This window comes from Cervus elaphus, chromosome 20, assembly GCF_910594005.1.
Source record: "Cervus elaphus chromosome 20, mCerEla1.1, whole genome shotgun sequence".
In the NCBI taxonomy this organism is placed as follows: Eukaryota; Metazoa; Chordata; class Mammalia; order Artiodactyla; family Cervidae; genus Cervus; species Cervus elaphus.
Genome location: NC_057834.1, coordinates 72,919,615 through 72,945,622, shown reverse-complemented (window position 1 = coordinate 72,945,622; position 26,008 = coordinate 72,919,615). Strand labels below are relative to the sequence as shown.

Sequence of the window (26,008 nt, the reverse complement as noted above, 5' to 3'; positions counted from 1 at the left end):
ACTATGCCAAGGCACTTAGTTTTTCCCATTTTCTCTGAGGACATTTACAGTTTTCGTATTTAGTTTCGTATTTAGTTTCACAATGCTGACTCAGAAGACCTTGGATTTCCACAGCTGTCACTGAACTTGTGTCCTTGATTTCATCCTCACTCTCCCTACTGTCCCTTCTCACAGCAGCTACAGTGACCTTTAAAAATAGAATTCAGCTCAGTCATTTCTCTGATTGAGAATTCTGGCAACTCTCTGTTTCATTCACGATAAAAGCTAAATTCTTCTCACTGGCCCACTTCCCTGATTTTCTCTCCTGCTCCCTTGCTGGCTCACTCTACTTCAGTCTCACTGGGCTTCTTGCTGTTCTTAGAAAGTGAACATGTCAGGTACAATTGCACGTGTTTTCTTGGTCTCAAATGCTCTTTTCAGATATACATAGAACAACTCCCTCCCATCCCTCAAGTCTTTTTTCAGTTGTCTCTTTTCCATAATGCTGACCTTGGCCACCATGTTTCAAACTGTACTTGCTCCCCATCTTTGCACTCCCCATCTTCCTAAGCCTGTTCTTCCTTTCCATGGTACTTTGCATCTCTTATTTATTTTGTTTATTATTCATTTTCTGTCTCCTTCTGCTACAGTGTAAGCTCCTTAAGGGCAGTGATTTTGGTCTGTTCTATTTGCTGATGTTCACAAGCCCATAAGACAGAGCCTAGAATATAGAAGACAATTCATACATTTGATGTTTATTTGTTTGTTTTAGTTTTTACGAGTAAGCCTTCCAAACATTAGAAAAGCAGAGAAGACAGTATAATAAACCAACACTTATCAGTCATTTGGATTTAACCATTATTAATATTTTTCCATATTTGTTTGTTCTATATTTTTTGCTAAAACATTTCAAGTAAACTATAGATATCATGATGGCAAATCCTTAATATTTCAGTATATATCTGTAAAAAAAAAAAAGACAGCCTTCTACATAATTCTAGTGCCATTCTATACCTAATAAAATTGATGATAATTCTCTCTCTCTCTTTTCACATCTGATTAGACGCCAAATCTGTCTCAATTTTTTAGGCCTCCTATTCCCATGTGTATTATTTCTATCTCCATTATCACTTAGACTACTGCAATAATAATTATTATTTTGATTTATTATATTAATAGTAATACAGTATCATTCTTTATATTAACTCATTTAATCATAACTGGTCTTGGCTGCTGGGAAACTCACAGCCCAACTTGCAGTTCACCTATAAAAAGTGAACATGCTTTGTGGTGTGCATATTTTTTCCTAACCTTACGCATTCCTGCTCCCAACATCCCTAACTTTGTCTTGTTTTTTTTCTTCCTTTATTTTCCCTGTAATCTGTTACATTACAGCTTGTTAGTGAATGGCATCTTTCAGTGTTCACACACCTGTATAGTCCCTATCCCTTAGATCTGAACTAAGCCTGAACTGATACCATGTCAGGCAGCCCCAGGCCTCAACTTTGAGGAGGTTGAGGGCCTTTCATTTTGTGCTATTGGGAATCTTGAATCACCCTGTTAAGAAGTCTGTATAGTCCCTATCCCTTAGATCTGAACTAAGCCTGAACTGATACCATGTCAGGCAGCCCCAGGCCTCAACTTTGAGGAGGTTGAGGGCCTTTCATTTTGTGCTATTGGGAATCTTGAATCACCCTGTTAAGAAGTCTGGCTATTCTGCTGTAGAGACCATGTGGAAAGAAGCCATGTAAAGAGGCCATATAGCCATATTTTAGATAGACAACCAACAAAAACCTAGTATATAGCACAGGGCACTTGGCTCAATGTTCTGCAATAACCTAAATGGGAAAAGAATTTGCAAAAGAGTGGATACTTGTACAGGTATAACTGAATCACTTTGCTGTACACATATAACTAACACATAATTGTTAATCAACTATACTCCACTATAAAATCAAAAAGAATCCATGTAGAGGGAAAGAGGTCCTGAAACTACATGGATAGAGAGAGAAACTCCACTCAAGTGTCCCAGTGTCCCAGCTGAACCAAGTATTGATTATGTAATCATGAGAAATTAATGAGTTAACTATGTAAAGAATAACCAAATGGCTTCATCCTGGAACACCCAAGCCAAGACATTTCCTCTTGCTTTTGGTGGTATTTCTTAAAATCTGGCCTGAAGCCCACCTATATCAGAATGACATTGGATGCTTATTTGAAAGGGAAATTTTGGGTCCAAAACCAGAATCTCTTGGGCAAGGGAGGGGAATCTGCATCTTAAGTGAGACTTCCCCAATTGATCGATAAGCACTGTAACGTTTAAGAATCTGCTTAAGGACTTTTTGTTCCTTATTCTCCACCCTCCTTTTTAACGATCTACTGCTCTCCTCTGAAGAGTTTGATCCTACTCATTGTCCAGGATGCTGAACCAAAGTTCTAAATGCTGAACCAAAGGTTATAAATCAAATAATTTCTCATTGTTGGTATTTTCCTTTCACTTACCCAACTCTGTTCTACCTGGTTCATTGTTTCTGGATCCACTTTGTCTCCAGGAGATTTCCTGGTTTTGAGGTGCCTCTCATATTTCAGCAGAAGAAACTCATGCCTTTAACATCCTGAAGTTGTTGGCTGTACAGACTAGTTCTGATTCTCACCTTATTTCAGCCCAGCCACATCAGTGGTTCTCATCCTTAAAGAAATCATAATGAGAGATTGAAAACTAGATATAGTAGTTCAATTTGAGGTAAGAAAAATACATTCATACAATGACTTTGTCAATTAGGAGTTGATTTGGTTGAATTCAATGAGATCAATTTCATTGATCTTATTCAGGGGTATGCTGAATGCAAAAGCCAGATTTTGCAGTATGTTGATGAATGGGTGCTGAAAGTTAGAGATTTTTACCACAGTGGGAAACACTGAGCATACTTATAGGTAGAAAAAATGAATCAGTAAGGAAGAGAAAGTTTTAACAAAATAATGTGTGTGAGAGAAAGTTAGTTCAGTTCAGTTCAGTTGCTCAGTTGTGTCTGATTCTTTGTGACCCCATAGACTGTAGCATGCCAGGCTTCCCTGTCCGTCACCAACTCCCAGAGCTTGGTCAAACTCATCTCCATCGAGTTGGTGATGCCATCCAACCATCTAGTCCTCTGTCATCCCCTTCTCCTTCCTCCTTCAATCTTTTACAGCATCAGGGTCTTTTCTAGTGAGTCAGTTCTTTGCATCAGGTGGACAAAGTATTGGAGCTTCAGCTTTAGCATCAGTCCTTTCAATGAATATTCAGGACTGATTTCCTTTAGGATTGACTAGTTTGATCTCCTTGCTGTCCAAGGGACTCTGAAGCGACTTCTCCAACATCACAGTTGGAAAGCATCAATTCTTCAGCGATCAGCTTTCTCTATGATCCAACTCTCACATCCATACATGAGTACTGGAAAAACCATAGCTCTGACTATGTGTACCTTTGTTGGCAAAATAATGTCTCTGCTTTTTAATATGCTGTCTAGGTTGGTCATAGCCTTTCTTCCAAGGAGCAAGCATCTTTTGATTTCATGGCTGAAATCACCATCTGCAGTGATTTTGAAGCCCAAGAAAATAAAGTCTGTCACTGTTTCCATTGTTTCCCCATCTATTTGCTATGAAGTGATGGGACTGGATGCCATGATCTTGCTTATTTGAATGTTGAGTTTTAAGCCAGCTTTTTCTCTCTCCATTTTCACTTTCATCAAGAGGCTCTTCAGTTCCTCTTCGCTTTCTGCCATAAGGGTGGTGTCATCTGCATATCTGAGGTTATTGTTATTTCTCCCAGCAATCTTGATTCCACCTTATGCTTCATCCAGCCCTGAGAGAAGATAGGATGATCTGAAAGTGATGAGAATTGATTACAAAAAAGGACACAGAGGAAGAAGGAAGGTGTTACACTTTTCTACTGCTGCATAACAAATTATCCCAAACTTAGCAACTCTTTTTATTGTAGCTCATGATTTTAACATCAGCAATTTGGGCAGAGTTAAGCTGGGTGATTCTTCTGCCCCATGTGATATGATATGAGGTCACTTGCCAGACCAATCGGTGGATGGATGGGTTAGTCTGGAAAGTACAAGATTGCTCCATCCATACTTCTGATGCCTTGAAAGTGTGACTATAAGGTTGGGCTGAGCTGAAAATGCAACCAGAGCTTCTACGGGTGGCCTTTCCCAGGCCAGTCTCAGGATGATAGTCCTTCTTACATCATGGCTCAGTCTTCCAAAGAGAATATTCCAAATATCCTGGAAAGAAGTTGCAAGACCTAGTCTTAGGTCCCAGAATGTCTCTTCTGATGACTTCTGTTGGTCAAATAAGTCACTGACTTTAGTGACAGCCCAGATTCAAGGGGAAGGTACTTAAGACTCCACCTCCTGGTGAGAGGAACATCAGAGAATTTACAGCCATTTTAAATTTTTTGCTACAGAAAGGATGGGTTGGGTCAAATCAGAGAAGGTATAAAAAAATTGCCTTGGACGTGAAGGGAGACCACCTGTCCTGGACTTCTAAATGTTGGAGTATCCAGAGTTCTGTTCTTAGATCTCTATGTACTATCTCCTTAGATGATCCCATCAAGTCCTATTGCTTCAAAGACCTTCATATGCTGATGACTTTCAAGTTCTTATATCTAACCTCCAAATTCTCACCTGACTTCCAGACTTGTATATCCAACCCACTACTGAACATATCCACTAAGATGTCTAATAAGCATCTCAAATGTAACATGGCCAAAACAAAGTCTGATTTCCAGCCTACCCATCCTAGTAAGTAATAAACATATACACTAAATTACTCAAGACACATGCCTAGGAGCCCTATTGGCTCTTTCCTTTTCCTCACACAGCACTTTCAGCTCATCAATAAATTTCTACTTCACATTCATCAACATTGGCTCCAATTTCCAAAACATCCTGAACCCAACCACTTCTCTCCTTCTCTACACTTCTTACTTATGTCAATGCCATCATCAACTTCCTTTGGTCTTCTTGTTGCACTCCTGCCCCTCATTGCTCTTCTTCTATTCATATAACAGCCAGAGTAATCTCAGCAAAGTACAAATCAAAGGATATAATTTTCTAAAGACTTCCTACTGCAATCAGAACAACCTACAAACTTTTCATCAGGGTCTGTGAGGCCCTCCAAATCTTGCTCCATCTGCCTTTTGTTCTCATCTCCCTCCACTCTTCCCCTTGTTCATTGAGTTCTAACCACTGTGATCTTTCTGTCCCATGAATATTGGAAGCTTGTTCCTGCCTCAAGCCATCCCACCTGTCACTTATTCTGCTTGGAGAGATCCTCTAGATCTTCATGTGCTTCCTTTTTTTTATCATTTAGATGGTTAAAAAAAAAAATGACTCAAATGTCACTTTCTCAGAGAGGCCATCCTTGACCACTGTAGCTAAAGTACTACATCTCCTTAGTCACCTTCATCTGTATCCTATTACAGCGCCTTCATATATGTGTCAGTACCTGAAGTGCTTATTTGTTTATTTTTTAATATGTTTATTGCTTGCTCTCCTTCACCAGAACATAAACTCCTTGGGGGCATTATTACTGTCTGTCTTATTTACAGCTGTTTTCTAGTACTTAGAACAATATAGGCCACTAAATAGGTACACAATAAATTTTCATTTAAAATGGCTATTTCTTTATTCTGCAAGTAGGTTGAGAGAAGATGGGAGAAGGGAAATCCTCTTTTCTATGTGATATGGGACATAAAGTGTTTGGCTTATAGAAATAGGTTGGGCAGGAATTTCAGAAAGGTAATTAACCATTCTAGATTCTCCTCTCACTGTTCAAATTGTGTGTTTTTTTCTAAGAAAAAGATCAATAGCTGAGTATTATTGTTTTGACCTCTGTTTCCTAAAAAGAAATTTGATTTTTTATCCTTTTAGATACCATGGGCTTTCAAAAACACTAATCTCACATCATTTAAAATTCTGGCCTAGAATTAATTTCCTTTGATTCATTTGTTGTGTTTTGTTTTTGTTGTCCTCCCTCTCTTTAAAGGATATGCTGTATCTGGCTCTGACAGCACAGGACCAGACTAAGTGAAGTATGGACATCAATGCTTTCTTTCCTTATGGCCTTTCATTATAACCTTAAGTGAATCCTTGCATGTGCCCACATCCACACAACTATCTCTGCTTCCCATCATTAGAGTCTAGGTGTTTCACAAGAATTAAATTCGTACCTTAATATCCATGCTTCTTTCTCTCTTTCCAATCAATGATCTATATCTTTTGCAAGAATTACATAGGCATTTTTTTCTTATATGTGTTTGTCATGTTTTACATTTGAACAAAAAGTTCTATTCAAGGTATGTTTGGGCTGCAAAATTTATTTTCTTAATCAACTTTTTTTGTCTATGTTTTCTTAAAATGACTCATAACATTTTTTTCATTATTCATTTTTATTGGCTCACATATACCACCCCTCCAGGATGTTGCTGTGAACTGAATGTGAATTTATGAAGGTGATAAAAGAGTAATTAAACAAAGAACATTTCTAACAGATGAAAGCACTGTTAATTATTTCTCCTTAGAGAAATGCCCTTATGTACACAGATTTTGAAAGACAGATCAACGGGCTGGACATGCTCAACCAGTTCTAATCTATTCTGAAAGCAGAAAGCAACATGTGTGATTCATTTCTGAGACATTTCAGAAAGTCAAATATGTTTCTGTGTAATATCACACATTAAGAGCTTCATGCAAGCTTTTGACTTGCCTTTTTGCAAAAACCTGTATGCTGTTTAGGCTTCCCTGGTGGCTCAGTGATAAAGAATCTACCTACCAATGCAGGAGACGTGGGTTTGATCCCTGGGTCAGGAAGATCTCCTGGAGAAGGAAATGGCAACCCTCTCCAGTATTTTTGCCTGGGAAATCCCATGGACAGAGGAGCTTGGCAGGCTACAATCCACAGGGTCACAAAGAGTCAGACTCTTAGCAACTAAACAACAACATATGCTGTTTACAAGTGTGACTAAAGAACCAGATTGGACATGAACACACAACCATAACTGATCAGCAGCCAGATACACTTCTATAGGGCCCTCATACCTGGCCCAAACAAGGGCTTTTAAGAATAAGCCTCTACTATATATATGTCTATGGAGCAAAGGGTTCTAAGTTAGACATTGTTCAACCTCTTTTAGCCTGTGCCTGATATGGAGTCTTGATTAGGGAGCCTACTTTTTGAGTAGTCCACACTGGGTCAACCACATGTATAGGAGTAAAGAATACAATATCACTCTGAATGTGTGTCTGTGATTGTTCTCTTTTGTTCTGAACATTTGTTGGGGTGCTAGGAATTTCCCTGATCTATTTTCTCACCTCCAAGCAGATGTGGATATAATCTATTCCTAGACTATGTAGTGGTTTAATTTATTCTTGTGAATTTCCAAAGAAGATTCCACAGCTTGCTTTAGGATTCAGCAGTACTTATTCCAACCCACCAATTGTAATCTTCATTTTCTCAGGAGGACAAAATTAGTGGTATTTTGCTCTAAGTTCCCACTCTGGCTTCCTTATAAGGACATTCAACTTCTTAAGTTTTTCTCATTTTCATGGGCCCCGCGTGGTCTCTCAGGCTTTAGGAGCTTTTTTCTTCCTGTTCAAAATCAGCCTCCTGCCAGAACTCCAGCCAGGACTCTGCAGCGGTCTTTCCCTACTCCTGCTGGGGCTCTGCTCAAAATTGATGGAAGAGCAGGTAGGGATTCCCAAGCCTGCCCTTCTGGTGAACAATACAGATCTCTTAGTTGTAAACCAGCCCTTGGGCTAATGGGCTAACACAGTTTAAGCCTCCAAGAGTCAGTTGTTGTTGTTTTTTGTTTTTTTTTTTTCAGCTTCACTGTTCTTTTTGTTAAGAATTTAAAACAATTTCTTCATTGACTGGGACAGACAAGCATTAATCTGTCATAATAAACAATTCCTCAGAGACAGAAGGTTGCCTCTCTTGGTTTTCTGCTACCTTAAAATGAGTTTCCTCCCTTCCCAAGCAGGTGCATCCTTCCCCCACCACCGCCAGAATTGTTAGAAAAAGTCTCTTGTTGGGTTTAGGAAATATAATCATTGTATTCTAGGGGACTAACCATCAAATTCTTACGTCGTTTTCTCTAGGAGGTTTTGAGGATTTGAGACTGTCATGTAAATAATATTCTCTTACTCTGATATCTTAGACTTTTCCAAGTGAATTTGATGATTATACATCTTTCTCACCCCTATTTGACCAAGGTGGGCCTTGTATATACAGCATCTTTAACACTTCCTGAGCTTGATGGAATTCCAAGGGAGCCATAGTACATGCATCTGCCTTATTCTGCATGCAACTTGGCATCCATGTCTGCTTTCCAGTAGTCTCAACTCACTCCTGTCCTTCCACCCTCCACCCAACTCCTACACATCCATGGTTACAAAGCAGCTCTGGGACATTAAAAATAGCCACCACTGCCCAGCCCCACCCCACCCCTGAGCATGCATGTGTGAGTGCACACTCACACACATACAGATACACACATAGAAGTTTAGAGCACTTGGATTTAAGCTCTTCAGCAAAGATGGAGAAATAGCTGCTTTGGAGGCAAAATAAGCAACACTTTCAAATAAGCAGAACTACTGTCATATTGTCTATTAACTGCAAGCAAAACAGGACTTTAGAGTTCACCACCACCATAATCAAGCCCTGTCATCTCTTGCCTGGATTCCTAAAACAATTTCCCTACTTCGAACACATTCTCCACACCATATCCAGTGTTCTTTTAAAATCATATCATGTCACTTCTTTGCTGAAGTCCTTTTGATGGCTGCCCATTAACATAGAATAGAATCTGAACTCCATATGCTTCCCTTCAAGGCCCTTATCTTCTCACTTCTCCAAACTCATTTCATGTACTCTCTGCCTGCTCACTTGGCTCAGTCATGTCAGCCCTCTGTCAGTTGCTAGGACCTAACAAGCTCTTTCCAGAATTAGGGCCTTTGTACTTGCTATTCCATTGCCTAGAAAGGCTGTTCTTCTGGTCCAGTCCACAACTGGCTCCTCCTCATTCTTCAGGTTTCAGATTAAATGTCACCTTCCCGGAGGGGCCTTCCCTGACCATGATAAAGGTAATTATCAGATTGCTGTTACTTCTGCAGTAATGGTGTGTGTGTGTTAAGTCGCTTCAGTCATGTCTGACTCTTTGAGACCCTATGGACTATAGCCTGCCAGGCTCCTCTGTCCATGGGATTCTCCAGGCAAGAATACTGGAGTGGGTAAGCCATGCCCTCCTCCAGGGGATCTTCCTGACCCAGGAATCAAATCCAAGTCTTCTGTAGCTCCTGCGTTGCAGGAAGATTCTTGACTGCTGAGCCCCCAGGGAAGCAGTAGTATAATTAATAATAATAGGGAAGAATAGTTGTTTATTCACTCAGTCATGTCCGGCTCTTTGCAAGCCCATAGACTGTAGCCTGCCAGACTCCTCTGTCCCTGGGATTTCCCAGGCAAGAATACTGGAGCAGATTGCCATTTCCTCCTCCAAAGGGTCTTCCCAACCCAGGGATTGAACCTGTATCTCCTGCATCTTCTGCATTGGCAGGCAGATTCTTTACCACTGAGCCACCTGGGAAGCCCCAGATAAGAATAGTAGGTCATTTCTATTAATCTCTATCATTTATCTTTCTTATTTCCTTCAGAACTTAGCTGTGTCCTCTCTATTTATTATCTGTCTCTTTAGCTTAAGAAATGTTAGCATCTCCACAGTATCAGCATTGTGTGTCTTGTTTATTGCTGGGCCCTTGTCTCCTGGTATAGTGCCTGGCATCCATACCATGCAATTAGTGAATACTTGTTGAAGGAATAAAATTTTAGGATTAGACAGTAATTTAGAAGTCACCTAATCTGTCTAGTCCCGTACCCCAATCCAGGGCTTTATTTTTAGTAATGCAGAGGCTACTTGGATAGTGGTGTTTATGCTAATGGAGAACAAAAAAGAAAAATAAGAAGGAGCTGTTTCCCTTTCCTGAATTGATTTTACCTTATTTGTTCTGAGATCAGCTTTGCTTTTTACAACATAGACAACAAGTAAAATGAGTCATTTATTCTTAGCAATGACCAGTGTGTTCTCTTGGAAAAACTCTATTAGCCTTTGCCCTGCTTCATTCCGTACTCCAAGGCCAAATTTGCCTGTTACTCCAGGTGTTTCTTGACTTCCTATTTTTGCATTCCAGTCCCCTGTAATGAAAAGGACATCTTTTTTGGGTGTTAGTTCTAAAAGGTCTTGTAGGTCTTCATAGAACCATTCAACTTCAGCTTCTTCAGCATCACTGGTTGGGGTATAGGCTTGGATTACCATGATATTGAATGGTTTGCCTTGGAAATGATCAGAGATCATTCTGTCATTTTTGAGATTGCATCCAAGTACTGCATTTCAGACTCTTTTGTTGACCATGATGGCTACTCCATTTCTTCTGAGGGATTCCTGCCCACAGTAGTAGATATAATGGTCATCTGAGTTAAATTCACCCATTCTAGTCCTTTTTAGTTCGCTGATTCCTAGAATGTTGACGTTCACTCTTGCCATCTCCTGTTTGACCACTTCCAATTTGCCTTGATTCATGGACCTAACATTCCAGGTTCCTATGCAATATTGCTCTTTACAGCATCGGACCTTGCTTCAATCACATCCACAACTGGGTATTGTTTTTGCTTTGGCTCCATCCCTTCATTCTTTCTGGAGTTATTTCTCCACTGGTCCAATAAACTGTGGAAAATTCTGAAAGAGATGGGAATACCAGACCACCTGACCTGCCTCTTGAGAAACCTATATGCAGGTCAGGAAGCAACAGTTAGAACTGGACATGGAACAACAGACTGGTTCCAAACAGGAAAAGGAGTACGTCAAGGCTGTATGTTGTCACCCTGCTTATTTAAATTACATGCAGAGTACATCATGAGAAACGCTGGGCTGGAAGAAGCACAAGCTGGAATCAAGATTGCCTGGAGAAATATCAATAACCTCAGATATGCAGATGACACCACCCTTATGGCAGAAAGTGAAGAAGAACTAAAAAGCCTCTTGATGAAAGTGAAAGAGGAGAGTGAAAAAGTTGGCTTAAAGCTTAACATTCAGAAAACTAAGATCATGGCATCTGGTCTCGTCACTTCATGGCAAATAGATGGGGAAACAGTGGTTGACTTTATTTTTTTGGGCTCCAAAATCACTGCAGATGGTGACTGCAGCCATGAAATTAAGACGCTTACTCCTTGGAAGGATAGTTATGACCAACCTAGACAGCTTATTAAAAAGCAGAGACATTACTTTGCCAACAAACGTCCATCTAGTCAAGGCTATGGTTTTTCCAGTGGTCATGTGTGGATGTGAGAGTTGGACTGTGAAGAAAGCTGAGCACTGAAAAATTGATGCTTTCGAACTGTGGTCTTGGAGAAGACTCTTGAGAGTCCCTTGGACTGCAAGGAGATCCAACCAGTCCATCCTAAAGGAGATCAGTCCTGGCTGTTCATTGGAAGGACTGATGCTGAAGCTGAAACTCCAATACTTTGGCCACCTTATGCGAAGAGTTGACTCACTGGAAAAGACCCTGATGCTGGGAGGGATTGGGGGCAGGAGGAAAAGGGGACAACAGAAGACGAGGTGGTTGGAAGGCATCACCGACTTGATGGACATGAGTTTGAGTAACCTCCGGGAGTTGGTGATGGACAGGGAGGCCTGGCCTGCTGTGATTCATGGGGTTGCAAAGAGTGGGACATGACTGAGCGACTGAATTGAACTGAATTGATTCTTAGCAAACCAGCTAATTATGTGGCCACTCCCTTGAAGGTGGTGATGGTTGAGTGAGTTCTAAATTAATGTTCATATACTTTTTCACTAAATCTTAAAGATTTTGCCTATTAACCTAAGTATCCCTTAATGAATTATTTTCCAAACCATGGGTTTTGACTCACTGAGTAATGAATCTATCTATTATATTACAATGAGCATTTGAAAAGTAGATTAGAAAACATAAGAGTGCATTGCATTGAAAAGATTAGTAAAGATTATTGTAAAGATAAGTGCTATCTGATGAAAGTTTGGTCTTAGTCATATATGTGACTGTGTTTATGTGTGGGTACTATGGCCATGTAAAATATGTTTCTTATTGTAGGATGTAAACAACAACAAAAAGTCTGAAAGCCACTGTCCAAATGAAAAAATTCAGTGTTTTACAGTAGAAAAGAGGCTATCTAGTAGTCCTAGGATGACATTTGAGTTTACCTTCTGAGGTTGTCTGGATTGAGGAGGATGAGGGTGATAATTCTGCCATACTTCAGATGAAAGCACTATCTGCCTTGTGGCCTGAAAACACTATTAGAAAAATCTCCTAGAAGCATGAGAGTTACATCACATATTTCAATATTCAAAATAAACTACAAACACAACATGTAGATAATGATTTTCATTATTCTTCATTACTTTTCTTCTCTATTTCTTTATCAGAATGACATTATGGCCCAACAGATTAAGGCCAAAATGATCAGGAGTATGGTTAAGAGTCTAAGTGGAGGGAAAATGAGTGAAGGACCCCAACAGAACATTGTGAGTTCTCCTTTTTGTATCAGTTTTCTTCTGTAAAAGGCTTTTCCTTTTACAGTGAAATAGGAAGCAAGATCATCTATTGAGGAGGAGGATGGGGAGATGTTGGAGTTTTGAGGAGAGGAGAAGCAGTTAGTTGTAGGAGACTGAATGGATTAAGGGAATGTCGTGTGACTGTGGGCAGCACTAAGATGTTTATTAAAGTGGGACCAGTTAGCGTGCTGTGTATTCAGCTGGGGATGCAAGCATACAGTAGTAGTCAGAGAGTTGAATTTAACCACAGTTGAAAGGAAAGTTCTGTTTAGGGAAAGTGAACAGTATAAACAAAGTTTGAGTGCTTGGAATTACATGATGTATAACAAAGAGAATGTTCAAACTACTGCACAGTTGCACTTATCTCACATGCTAGCAAAGTAATGCTCAAAATTCTCCAAGCCAGGCTTTAACAGTACATGACCATGAACTTCCAGATGTTCAAGCTGGATTTAGAAAAGGCAGAGGAACCAGAGATCAAATTGCCAACATCTGTTGGATCATTGAAAAAGCAAGAGAGTTCCAGAAAAACATCTGCTTTATTGACTATGCCAAAGCCTTTGACTGTGTGGATCACAACAAACTGTGGAAAATTCTTCAAGAGATGGAAATACCAGACCACCTGACCTGCCTCTTGAGAAATCTGTATGCAGGTCAAGAAGCAACAGTTAGAACCAGATATAGAACAACAGACTGGTTCCAAATCAGGAAAGGAGTACGTCAAGGCTGTATATTGTCACCCTGTTCATTTAACTTAAATGCAGAGTACATCATGAGAAACACTGGGCTGGATGAAGCACAAGCTGGAATCAAGATTTCCGGGAAAAATATTAATAACCTCAGATATACAGATGACACCACCTTTATGGCAGAAAGCGAAGAAAAACTAAAGAGCCTCTTGATGAAAGTGAAAGAGGAGAGTGAAAAAGTTGGCTTAAAGCTCAACATTCAGAAAACTAAGATCATGGCATCTGGCCCTATCACTTCATGGCAAATAGATGGGGAAACAGTGGAAACAGTGAGAGACTTTATTTTTTGCGGCTCCAGAATCACTGCAGATGATGACTGCAGCCATGAAATTAAATGACACTTGCTCCTTGGAAGAAAAGTTATGACCCACCTAGACAATATATTAAAAAGCAGAGACATTACTTTGCCAACAAATGTCCGACTAGTCAAAGGTATGGTTTTTCCAGTAGTCATGTAGGGATGTGAGAGTTGGACTATAAAGAAAGCTGAGTGCCGAAGAACTGATGCTTTTAAACTGTGGTATTGGAGAAGACTCCTGAGAGTCCCTTAGACAGCAGGGAGATCCAGCCAGTCAATCCTAAAGGAAATCTGTCCTGAATATTCATTGGGAGGACTGATGCCAAAGCTGAAACTCCAATTCTTTGACCACCTGAAGCGAAGAACCAATTAATTTGAAAAGACCCTGATGCTGGGAAAGATTGAAGGCAGGAAGAGAAGGGGGCGACAGAGGATGAGATGTTTGGATGGCATCACAAACTCAATGGACATTAGTTTGAGTAAACTCTGGGAGTTGGTGATGGACAGGGAGGCCTGGCATGCTGCAGTCCATGGTGTCCCAGAGTTGGACACGACTGAGCAACTGAACTGAAGTCCATTAAGTTGACCCTTGAGTTTATCCACTTCCATGGGAATTTTTTCAATAAATATTTTGGAACATTTTTGGGAGATTTTTGACAACTTGAAAAACTCACAGATGAACTGTGTATAAAGGTCTGTTTAGTCAAAGCTATGGTTTTTCCAGTGGTCATGTATGGATGTGAGACTTGGACCATAAAGAAGGCTGAGTGCCAAAGAACTGATGCTTTTGAACTGTGGTGCTGGAGAAGACCCTTGAGAATCCCTCAGACAGCAAGAAGATCAACCCCATCAATCCTAAAGGAAATCAGTCCTGAATATTCACTGGAAGAACTGATGCTGAAGCTCAAACTCCAATACTTTGGCCACCTGATTGGAAGAACTGACTCATTTGAAAAGACCCTGATGCTGGGAAAGATTGAAGACGAAAGGAGAAGGGGATGACAGAGGATGAAATGGTTGGATGGCATCCCCGACTCAATGGACATAAGTTTGTGTAAACTCTGGGATTTGGTGATAGACAGGGAGGCCTGGCGTGCTGCAGTCCACAGGGTCGCAAACAGTTGGACATGACTGGGCAACTGAACTGAACAAGAAAGCTATATTGCTGATTCTTCATTATCAATACATGTATTATTACACCTGTAAATAGAAGTGAGTTTCTTTTCACATTATCTTTTCATTTTTGATATCTAATGTTAGGAATACATTTAACATTTACAGTGTTTTGTACCATATAAGATAATATTGTTGTAGGTACTGGCAGACAGTTCATTTTGTAGACACACAACATAATTTTACTCTATTGATAAATACAGTATAATACTGTAAATGTATTTTCTCTTCCTTATGAATTTATTAATGCATTTTCTTTTACCTAACTTAAGAATACAGTATATGGTACATATAACATACAAAATATGTTAATTGATGGTGTTATTGGTAAGACTTTAGGTCTGCAGTAAACTATTAGATTCTCTAAGAATCTTTTCAGGATCACTTTCAGTTTCTACTCACTAACTAGCTGTCTGTATCTGTTATTGGAACTCTTAAAGAGAGAATCTGACTGCACCCTGTCTCTCTCTGGCTGAAACTTTTTGAACCAAAGCTTTTTTCTTTGTCATGACAGAGAAAGCAGGTGAAAAGGGTACATGAGTCGGTCCCTTGATGCAGAATATGGCCACCTAGGGCTTCTCATTCACCAGTGGCCAAGGTCAGAGTTCTGCTAGAAAGAACAGTGGGTATGGCAGTCACTGAGACTGATATTCATCTCTCCTTCTAAATGTGAGCTTTTGAGGGTAGAGGTATGTTTTAGGTATTTTTTAATGCTTACAGCCCTGCATTATTGGCACATAGTAGGTTCTCAATATATGTTATTGAACAAATGAATGAATTGATGGATGGCTATCTGGACTCCTCAATTAGATTGTTAGCTCCCTTAACTGGCCCCAAAATTTGACTGGCCCCAAAGTTGAACACAAATCCTTAAAATTAACAAATTACAGGACTGCCTTGGAGGTTATTTTAGGAAATGCTGTTTTTAAAGAAACAATTGAAGTATTAATAGAAGTGTTTCATAGTTTTGCTTTAATGATTTTTATTAGTATCCATATCAATTTTTAATGTTACATAATAGTTTTGGAATGACCTGAGTTAAGAATTTGTCCTCTCATGCATCTTAAACACTCACTAATTAGAAAAATTTAAAATAGTAATTTATATTGGTTTTCCTTATTTGTTTAAATAGTATCTTACAGCACTTCTCTGGGTAATGAAAATCACTTTTTACAAGTAGTAGGTATGTACTTCGGTATTTGTTGACTCCCCTGTGAGCTAGTGAGTCATTGACCAAGAAGCTGGAGTGGGGTGATACGTACCTTGGAGAACGTAATCATCCCCATGGTAACCCAGAGCCTTCTTGGCTACTACCTCTTCCCATATCTTTGTTATATTCAAAGGAGGAAGTTATTATTTACTTTAGATTTTATATTTTAATACATTTTTCAGGGCACAAATTCCTAACTTCCACCATTCTTGTGTATAAAACATTGCCATAGGAACAATAAAAACTAGTGATTATGATACTTTATGAAATGAAAAATGATCTACCAATTCTATAATATTTTAAGATTCAAAAAATTTTTTCCCTCAGTTTTGCATCATGATTATCAAACTGTTGGAATGAAAACATTCTTAATCAAATGGCTAACTGATGATTTTTACCTATTTTGAAAAGGCAACCACTAAGTAACATTATATATTTCATTTTAAAATGTTTTCATTTATCAAAAAAAAACCCCAAAACTCCTGTTGATTGTAGCTAACTTTAAAAATAATGACAGGCAACGGAAAAATATTTAACAATCCAGTAATCCCTCTTCCCCACAGTTTATTATATTTTTCCAATACCTTTCCAGTAATTGTATTATATGTTGGTGTTGTGTTGGTGGTGAGGGAGAGACCAAGAGAGAGAGAAAGAGAGAGAGAGACATAGAGAGGGAGAGAGGAGATGCTTTCCCAATACATTTTGTTCTGTATCACATTTTTTAAAAAAACTTTATTGTGAACATTTTTCAAATATTTTACTATGGTGTCATTTTTATTGGTAATAATATAGATGTTTTATTGAATAAATTTACCATAGTTTATTTAACCAGCTCCCTTTTTTGTTGGACATTTTAATTTTTTCAAACTTTCACCAATACCAAGCATAAAACAAAAAAGAAAAAGGGGATAGAAAGAGAGAGAGGAGGGGGTAGGGTAGGAGAGAGCAAGGAAGGAAACTGCAAAAATATCTTGTGACACACATATATTTCCTTAGCATACATTTTCTTATCATTACATCAGTGTTGAATTTCTAGTTAAAAGGTATGTGCTTTTCAGGCATTTTGTCAAAGAGCAGTTCTCAACTGCTCTAGTACCCTAACACTGATGTTCTCTTCTAAAATAATCCTTATCAATTCAACAGGCAAAAAAGACACTTTAATATTGCTTTCATTTGCATTTTATTACAGATGAATACAATTCATCTTTATTGACCCCCCCCCCCTTGGTTTTTTTTCACTTATCCATTTGGCTGTGCTGGGTCTTGGTTGTGACATGTGACCTCCTAGCTGCAGGATGTGAGATCGCCTTCCCTCGCCAGGGAGGAACCTCAGTCCTCTGCGTTGGGAACGAGGAGTCTTGGCCACTGGACCACCAGGTGAGTCCCCTATTGACCCTATCTATTTCTGCTTTTCTGACTTACTTGCCCATTTTTCTATTTGGCTATTTATCCTTTTCTTACTGATTTGTAAGACTTCTTACCCTTCATCCATTTTTCTCCCTTCTAGTTTGGCGTCAGCCCTTTAATTTTTTGTTGATTTTTTTTCCTTAAAGTTCGTTATGTGCCTTTAATTTGTTGGTGATCTCTGAAACACTTTACACTTTTTTATGTATTTTAAAAATCAGTCTTTGCTTTATATTTCATGTGTTATAAATCCCATTTCCAAGATTATTCATAAGTATTTTTTTAGTAATTTTATGATTTGACTTTTATATTAAAATCTTTAATCCACCAAGAATTTAATTTAGCCCATGGCGTATACATATGGACATCAGCAGACGGTCAATACTGAAATCAGATTGATTATATTCTTTGCAGTCAAAGATGGAGAGGCTCTATACAGTCAGCAAAAACAAGACCAGGGGCTGACTGTGGCTCAGATCATGAACTCCTTATTGCTAAATTCAGACTTAAATTGAAGAAAGTAGGGAAAACCAACAGACTATCCCAGGTATGACCTAAATCAAATCCCTTGTGATTATACAGTGGAAGTGACAAATAGATTCAAATGAGGATTAGATCTGATAGACAGAGTGCCTGAAGAACTATGGATGGAGGTTCATGACATTGTAAAGGAGGCAGTGATCAAGACCATCCACAAGAAAAATGAAAAAAGGCAAAATGGTTGTCTGAGGAGGCCTTACAAATAGCTGAGAAAAGAAGAGAAGCTAAAGGCAAAGGAGATAAGGAAAGATATTCCCATGTGAATGCAGAGTTCCAAATAGCAAGGAGAGAGAAGAAAACCTTCCTCAATGATCAATGCAAAGAAATAGAGGAAAACAATAGAATGGGAAGGACTAGAGATCTCTTCAAGAAAATTAGAGATACCAAGGGAACATTTCATGCAAGGACAGGCACAATAAAGGACAGAAATGGTATGGACCTAACAGAAGCAGAAGATATTAAGAAGAGGTGGCAAGAATACACAGAAGAACTGTACAAGAAAAGATCTTCATGATCCAGATAACTACAATGGTATGATCACTCACCTAGAGCCAGACATCCTGGAATGTGAAGTCAAGTGGGCCTTAGGAAGCATCACTATGAACAAAGCTAGTGGAAGTGATGAAATTCCAGTTAAGCTATTTCAAATCCTAAAAGATGATGCTGTGAAAGGGCTGTACTCAATATCCCAGCAAATTTGGAAAACTCAGCAGTGGCCACAGGACAGGAAATGGTCAGTTTTCATTCCAATCCCAAAGAAAGGCAATGTCAAAGAATGTTCAAACTACCGCACAGTTACACTTATCTCACATGCTAGCAAAGTAATGCTCAAAATTCTCCAAGCCAGGCTTTAACAGTACATGACCATGAACTTCTACATGTTCAAGCTGGATTTAGAAAAGGCAGAGGAACCAGAGATCAAATTGCTAACATCCACTGGATTATCAAAAAAGCAAGAGAGTTCCAGAAAAACATCTGCTTTATTGACTATGCCAAAGCCTTTGACTGTGTGGATCACAACAAACTACGGACAATTCTTCAAGAGATGGAAATACCAGACCACCTGACCTGCCTCTTGAGAAATCTGTATGCAGGTCAAGAAGCAACAGTTAGAACCAGATATAGAACAACAGACTGGTTCCAAGTCAGGAAAGGAGCACATCAAGGCTGTATATTGTCACCCTGCTTATTTAATTTATATACAGAGTACATCATGCAAAATGCTGGGCTGGATGAAGCACAAGCTGGAATCAAGATTGCTGGGAGAAATATCAATAACCTCAGATATGTAGATTACACCACCCTTATGGCAGAAAAAGAAGAAAAACTAAAGAGCCTGTTGATGAAAGTGAAAGAGGAGAGTGAAAATGTTGGCTTAAAACTCAACATTCTGAAAACTAAGATCATGGTGTCCAGTCCTATCACTTCATGGCAAATAGATGGGGAAACAGTGACAGACTTTAATTTTTTGGGCTCCAAAATCACTGCAGATGATGACTGCAGCCATGAAATTAAACAACGCTTGCTCCTTGGAAGAAAAGCTATGACCCACCTAGACAGCATACTAAAAAGCAGAGACATTACTTGGCCAACAAATGTCCATCTAGTCAAAGGTATGGTTTTTCCAGTAGTCATGTAGGGATGTGAGAGTTGGACTATAAAGAAAGCTGAGCACCGAAGAATTGATGCTTTTGAGGTGTGTTGTTGGAGAAGACTCTTGAGAATCTCTTGGACTGCAAGGAGATCAAACCAGTCAATCCTAAAGGAAATCAGTTCTGAATATTCATTGAAAGGACTGATGCTGAAGCTGAAACTCCAATACTCTGGCCACCTGATGCGAAGAATTGACTCATTGGAAAAGACCCTGATGCTGGGCAAGATTGAAGGCAGGAGGAGAAGGGCACGACAGAGGATGAGATGGCTGGATGGCATCACTGACTCGATGGACATGAGTTTGATTATGCTCCAGGAGTTGGTGATGGACAGGGAAGCCTGGCATGCTGCAATCTATAGGGTGGCAAAGAGTTGGACATGACTGAGCGACTAAACTGACTGACTGTGGTATATTTTCCTCTTAACAGTTGGCCAGTGGCTCCTTCACTTATTGTTTAATTTATACTTTTCTTGCTGATTAGGAATGCCTCTGTTATTATTTCTCTCCTTAGGTCTCCATAACTTTGATAGTAACCTGAAGCTTTAAAGCTGTTTGACACATCCAACCATTTTCCTTCTCGGTTAGCAACTATGTGGAAGATGAAGAGATGTCAGTTCAAATGCCAGAAAGATACTAAATGAATTGTTGGCTTTAAAAAAAAAATCAAGAATGCTGTAAGTATTTTATAACAATGTTATTGCTCATATAGATTTGTGTTGTTAGGTATTTAAAATTTTTTATTGCTGTGTATCTGGGCTGAAATGATATATGATTTTATAATCATATTTTTCTCAACAAGCCAGTAATCTTAATGTATTATGTATATGTGCATAAATGTATGTATTATCATTATGCAGAAGCTAAATATTATTTATGAATTTATGAAATGCTGAACAAATTTCATATACATGGGTAACTTTTTGTAACCAGTTTATAAAGTTAAATGTATTGGTTCATGGTTTTCCAACACAATCAACATAATTACAAACAGAAATTGATGTTAATTTTGCTATTTTTATTTTTTTAAAAAAAGAGAGAGCACCCTTGCCCTGTTTTTTAAAAAAATTTGCTTTTTTATTTAGTTTTTGGCTGTGCTGTGGCTCTGTTGCTGTGATCGGGCTTCCTCTAGCTGGGCTGAGCATGGGCTCTAGGGTGCTTCAGTAGTTGTGGTGCATCGGCTTAGCTGCTGTGCAGCACATGGGATCTTCCTGGATCAGGGATCAAACCCGTGTCCACTGCACTGGCAGGAGGCTTCTTAACCACTGGACCACCAGGGAAATCCAACTTTACTATCCTTTAAATTGAAGTTGCAAACACATAGAAACGCATCTGTGTAAAATATAGGCTTATCTTTGTGCTTAAGTCGTCCTTGTTACCTAAACAAACAATCATAAAAATACGTGTTTCTAATCAAAACAATCATCTTTAGTTCTAGTAAAGATGAACGTTCTGACGGTGAACACCGTAAACTGGGATTTACTTGGGAACTATGACTTTCTCAACTACTTTACCTATAATTTCGCCACAAATTAAGCCACTTACCATTAGGTGCTTCTGAAAATACTATATTTGGTCAGTTAATCCATTTCCTGTTTCAGTTAATCCATTTCCTGTCTCATGGTGATGAACGCTGGCCTTAACCCTGACAATAATTTAGGTCAAATTACATAACCACAACCATAAGGGTAAATCTGTAGAATTTTATGTTAGGTCATTCCAAGGATTAATATATGTAATTCACTTATCTTCCTCCTTGTAATTCCTTAGGCACTTTTAGAATTATTTTGGTACATTGATAATTGTTAAAGATACTTGCTATCAAAAACCAACATTCAATCCTGTGTGTGAGCCTGACTGAAAAAAGAGCTATAATAGTTATTACCAAGAAAATGTTCCGTAAATTGCTTGGGCAGAATCTCTAAAGCCTGTTCTTTTCCCAGTGCTCATTTACAGTTAAGAAAACAAACCCAGGTGGCAAGGGAATTTAGCCTGAAAAAAGGCTTATCTCCCTACCCGCCTTGACAGACAAACTCAGTTTTATCTCTTGGCTCATATTACAAAGCATGGCTGTTCTCCAGATCAAGAGGATGATTTTTTTTTTAATGTTTCTCATTTCCTTCTCTTTAATAATGCTTTCTACAGTGTATAGAGAATATCCATCACTTCATCTCCACAGTTTCTCAAAAATCATTTCACTTATTCCAATTTCCTGTTCTATGACAAGAACCTCTTGGACAATTCTGCCCACTTTTCTTGTAAAATCCTGATTTACAAGCTAGAAAACCAGGCAGTATTCTTTCTCTTGGGAGTTTTCTTGATTTCATGTCAGATTCCTGTCTTGCTTCTTTTATTCTTTTACTCTTGATTGTTCCAGGCTTATTTTCTTTCCTGATCAGTCTTTTTCTGCTCACAATCATCATTATGGTCCCATGTCAATCTCCATGTTCGTAATCCAGGGCAAGGGAGCAATCATGTGGACTACACATCTTTATTTTCATTTTATGGCTCGGTTTAGATACTATTAATTGGAATATCCATGAGCACAGGAATTATGTCCATCTTGTGCAGCACTGTACACGCAGTGCCTGCCATAGAATGCTAAGTAGATTTTTATTGAATTAATAATAGCCACCGTTTAATAAATCTACTTATCAAATGATAGGTATTGTGCCATGCACAAAGGTATGTCATTTTATAAATGAAAAGACTGAAACTTAGAAAATGAAATAACTTGCTCTTGGTCACAATGGCTAGTTAAGGCTGAAGAACTAAAACCTGACCTAATCCGAGCTATGGAAGTCTCAGTGCCCACATGCAATCTCTACAGTAACAGTGCAGCAGCAGGATAACATAACCATGAGGAAAGCTTGACTTTAAATCCTGACTCTGAGGCTGAAGAGTTAATAAACACTCTGTGCTTCAGTTTCATTATTAACTAGACACCATTTATTGAAAAAACATTCACTGGTTTCCAGTCACTCCACCTTAGAGTTGTTCTCTAATCTGCTACATTGCCTTATTTAGTTCAACACAGTTGGCACTGAAGATCACCAAAGGCTTAGACCCCTACAAATGACAGCTTAATACCCTAGTAGGCAATGTTCTCAGTCAGTTATTAGCTGCAAACAAGGAAGTGTGTAATGGATTGTCATACACACCAGTTACAACTTCAACGGTAGCAGGAATATATTGCTGGAAGGTCTGAAGACTGAAAAAGTACCCATTTTTTCCTTCTTTTAAAATAACTGCCACTGTTTTCTTCTCTTTCCTTTCTTTCTATAGCAACCATTGAGGCTCCTGAATCCCAAGATTATTTATAGAGTGTACTGGTAGTGATTATACTTACCATTTAGTCCTTAGATTGCAAGATCATGAGAAATCACAGATAGATGAGAACTAGAAGAATGGGCACTTTACATCCAGAGGTCAGGACTAAGTGAACAATAACACTAAGATGTCCTTCCCACCAGCTGGACTGGATGTTCCTTTGGTCCTGAAAGAGGGCAAGAGCAGGGGCTGTTGTAATAGAATGACTGGATCAAGTAGGCAGGCTGAAGACATTTTTGTCATCATACATGTGGGGAAAGGCAACTAAGTAATAAAATACAGTGGATAGCTCCCTCTTAGGCCAAACACAGGGCTCGCAGTGGTCTCCCTCCCCAGCACAGGGATGGAAGAGCAGCACCATCCAACACATGTGACTTGTAGTCCAAACTGCATGGCTGAGTGAAGCAGGTGTAGATATCTGACCCAAACTGGACAGACTTGTTCTCCTTGACAACTGGAATTTTGAACTGAGATGCAAAGAGATGGGGAATTGTTTTTAGCCCATGAGGAGGACAGTTTATGGATTCCTATTACTGAGTTTCCCTGATTATCCAGCAATTACCAACATTCTGTGAGATATGCCAGTATCCTTCTGCTAAAGTCAACTTAACTGGCTAGAGTTGTTATTTACTCTAAATAAGTGGAACAACTTCACATACTACATTTCCCTGAAGCACTTTCTCTCAAGCTACTCCTTCATGTTCCTTTCCCTTATACCCGCCACCAAAGTATCACAGTTCACCAAGAATTCCACGATGTTCTCTATCACTGAGCTTTTGGTGTTCCCCTGCATGAAATTCCCTTCCTTTTCTTCCTGAAAACTTTTTCAAGGATTATCTCCTCTATAACACTTTTAATCATCACCCCATACTTACCTGTTGATTTGCAGGATCCTCCACTATTCATGGGTTTCCCTTGTAGCTCAGCTGGTAAAGAATCTGCCTGCAATGCGGGAGACCTGGGTTCAGTCCCTGGGTTGGGAAGATCCCCTGGAAAAGGAAAAGGCTACCCACTCTAGTATTCTGGCCTGGAGAATTCCAAGGATGGTATAATCAGTCCATGGGGTTGCAAAGAGTCAGATGGAAAATGAATAAACCCAGCCAATTCCAGAACAACTGCCCAACTAACATAGAGACTCCTAAGAAATAATAACTGGTTATCATTTTAATCCACTGATCTTTGGGGTAACTTGCTAGGCAACATTTTATTGTGGGAATAAATAATTGGTACAATATCTGTGGGCTAGATTTCACATGGGGATCACCAGTTTAAGAGCTTTTCTAGATAAAAGATTTAAAATCCAAGGACTGCTTTTTCAAGCCCCGTTGTGTATGTGAAGAATGGATACATTTACAAATTAACAGAAACTTCTCACTACTTACTAATATAAGACATTTAAAAACTAGAAAAAGATTTTTAAAAAACTTTAAAGAAAAATCAAAAGTAAAATCACCGATAATTTCTCTATTTCAACACAAATATGTTAGTTTTCAGTGTTTCTATTCAGCCATTTACATATATATTTTCATATAATTCTAATAACAATAATGCTATATTTTGCTTTAATATTAAAGGAAAAATGCTATTTCATACACAGTAATTTTAATCACTCCATAAAAATTCTTCAAACAGGTATACTATATTATATCTGTATTATTTTAGATTCCCTTTTTTCCCCTTATTACCAAGAAGTGTCAAAGTACAGCTTTTTTCTTTCTTTGGTATTATTGCTTTAAATATGAAGGCTGGGATGGTGTCTTTCTTACCTACTGCCATTGTCCCAAATACCTAGCAAAGTATATGGTAGATACACAATAAACATTCACTGACTGACTATTTATTCATGCAAGCAAGAATGAACAATTGCATTTACACAAGGAAAGGCTTTCTAATTCTGTCTGCTTCAAATGATTTTAAACTCATACAATCAAAAAGTTATCATTTGAAAAAAAAACATATTTGCATCACGTCTTGAATTTATTACCTATAGATAAAGGAATCCGTTATTCACCTTAAAATTTGCAGTTACAAACTTGACCCATAAAATAGATGAAAGAATCCCAAGGTTTTTATTCATGAACTGCTTCTACAAATATCACTAGATGAACACCATCTATTCTCAGTTCTTATTCCCTTCTCTGCAACTCTTGACATTTTTGGCTACTTCTTAAACTCCATCATGTATCAGTTTCTGCGATCACTATTTATTTTCTTTCTTTTTTTTATTTTCTATGCGATCACTATTTATAATCACTCACTTATAGTCCTGTCTTCAGGGTTGACTGGTTCAAGATGGCAGGGTACAAGGACATGTGCCCATCTCCTGTGAGAGCACCAACTAGCTTTTGAACAACCATGGACAGGAGGATGCTGGAACCCACCAAAAAAAGATATCCCACATCTAAAGACAAAGGAGAGGCCACAAGGAAATGGTGGGGGGAGGGCACAATCACGATAAAGTTAAATCCTATACCTGCCTAGTGGGCAACCCACAAACTGGAGAACACTAACACCAAAGAAGTTCTCCCACTCTTGTGATGGTTCTGAGCGTCCTAGCCTGGGGACCCAGCAAAAGGACTAGGAATTCCCAGGGATCCTGTCTGTGAAGGCCAACAGGATTTGATTGCAGGACTTCCATAGGACTGGGAGAAATACAGACTTCACACTTGGAGGGCACAAACAACATCTTGTGTGTGCCAGGACTGAGGGGAAAGGAGCAGTGACCCCACAGGAGACTGAACCAGACCTACCAGCCAGTGTTCGATGAACTCTTGCGGCGGCGTAGGTCAGCAGTAGCTCGCTGCAGGGATGGGGGCGCTGGCAGCAGCAGTCCTAGGAAGTGCCCTTGGTGTGAGCCCTCTTGGAGGTCACCATTGGTTTTCAGTCGCTAAGCTGTGTCTGACTACTTGCAACTCTATGAACTGCAGCATGCCAGGCTTCCCTGTCCTTCACCACCTCATGGAGTTTCTCAAACTCATGTCCATTGAATTGGTGATGCCATCCAACTATCTCATCCTCTGTCACCCCCTTTCCCTTCTGCCCTTAATCT

At 39.1% G+C, this 26,008-nt stretch overlaps 1 protein-coding gene and 1 long non-coding RNA gene across 7 annotated transcripts in view; one reads left to right on the top strand and one right to left on the bottom strand.

Moving 5' to 3' along the window:
• Nucleotides 1-20,592, top strand: part of CCDC18 (coiled-coil domain containing 18) — a 154,073-nt gene extending 133,481 nt beyond the window's left edge. The window contains exons 29-30 of the mRNA XM_043878129.1: nucleotides 17,323-17,411; nucleotides 20,144-20,592. Coding sequence (XP_043734064.1) covers nucleotides 17,323-17,411; nucleotides 20,144-20,153 — 99 coding nt within the window. The 3' untranslated portion in view covers nucleotides 20,154-20,592. The remainder of the gene's footprint in view (nucleotides 1-17,322; nucleotides 17,412-20,143) is intronic.
• On the bottom strand, nucleotides 1,593-25,942 carry LOC122677847. Of its 6 annotated transcripts, none has more exons than XR_006335937.1 (4): nucleotides 25,710-25,942; nucleotides 23,835-23,901; nucleotides 22,979-23,125; nucleotides 1,593-2,668 (listed from the first exon to the last, which is right to left on the bottom strand). It is a non-coding gene; the product is annotated as an uncharacterized LOC122677847 (long non-coding RNA). The 6 variants fall into 6 exon arrangements; XR_006335938.1 differs by lacking the exon at nucleotides 1,593-2,668 and adding an exon at nucleotides 3,715-3,840; XR_006335934.1 differs by lacking the exon at nucleotides 1,593-2,668 and adding an exon at nucleotides 20,627-21,008.
• Between the last annotated feature and the right edge of the window lie 66 nt (nucleotides 25,943-26,008).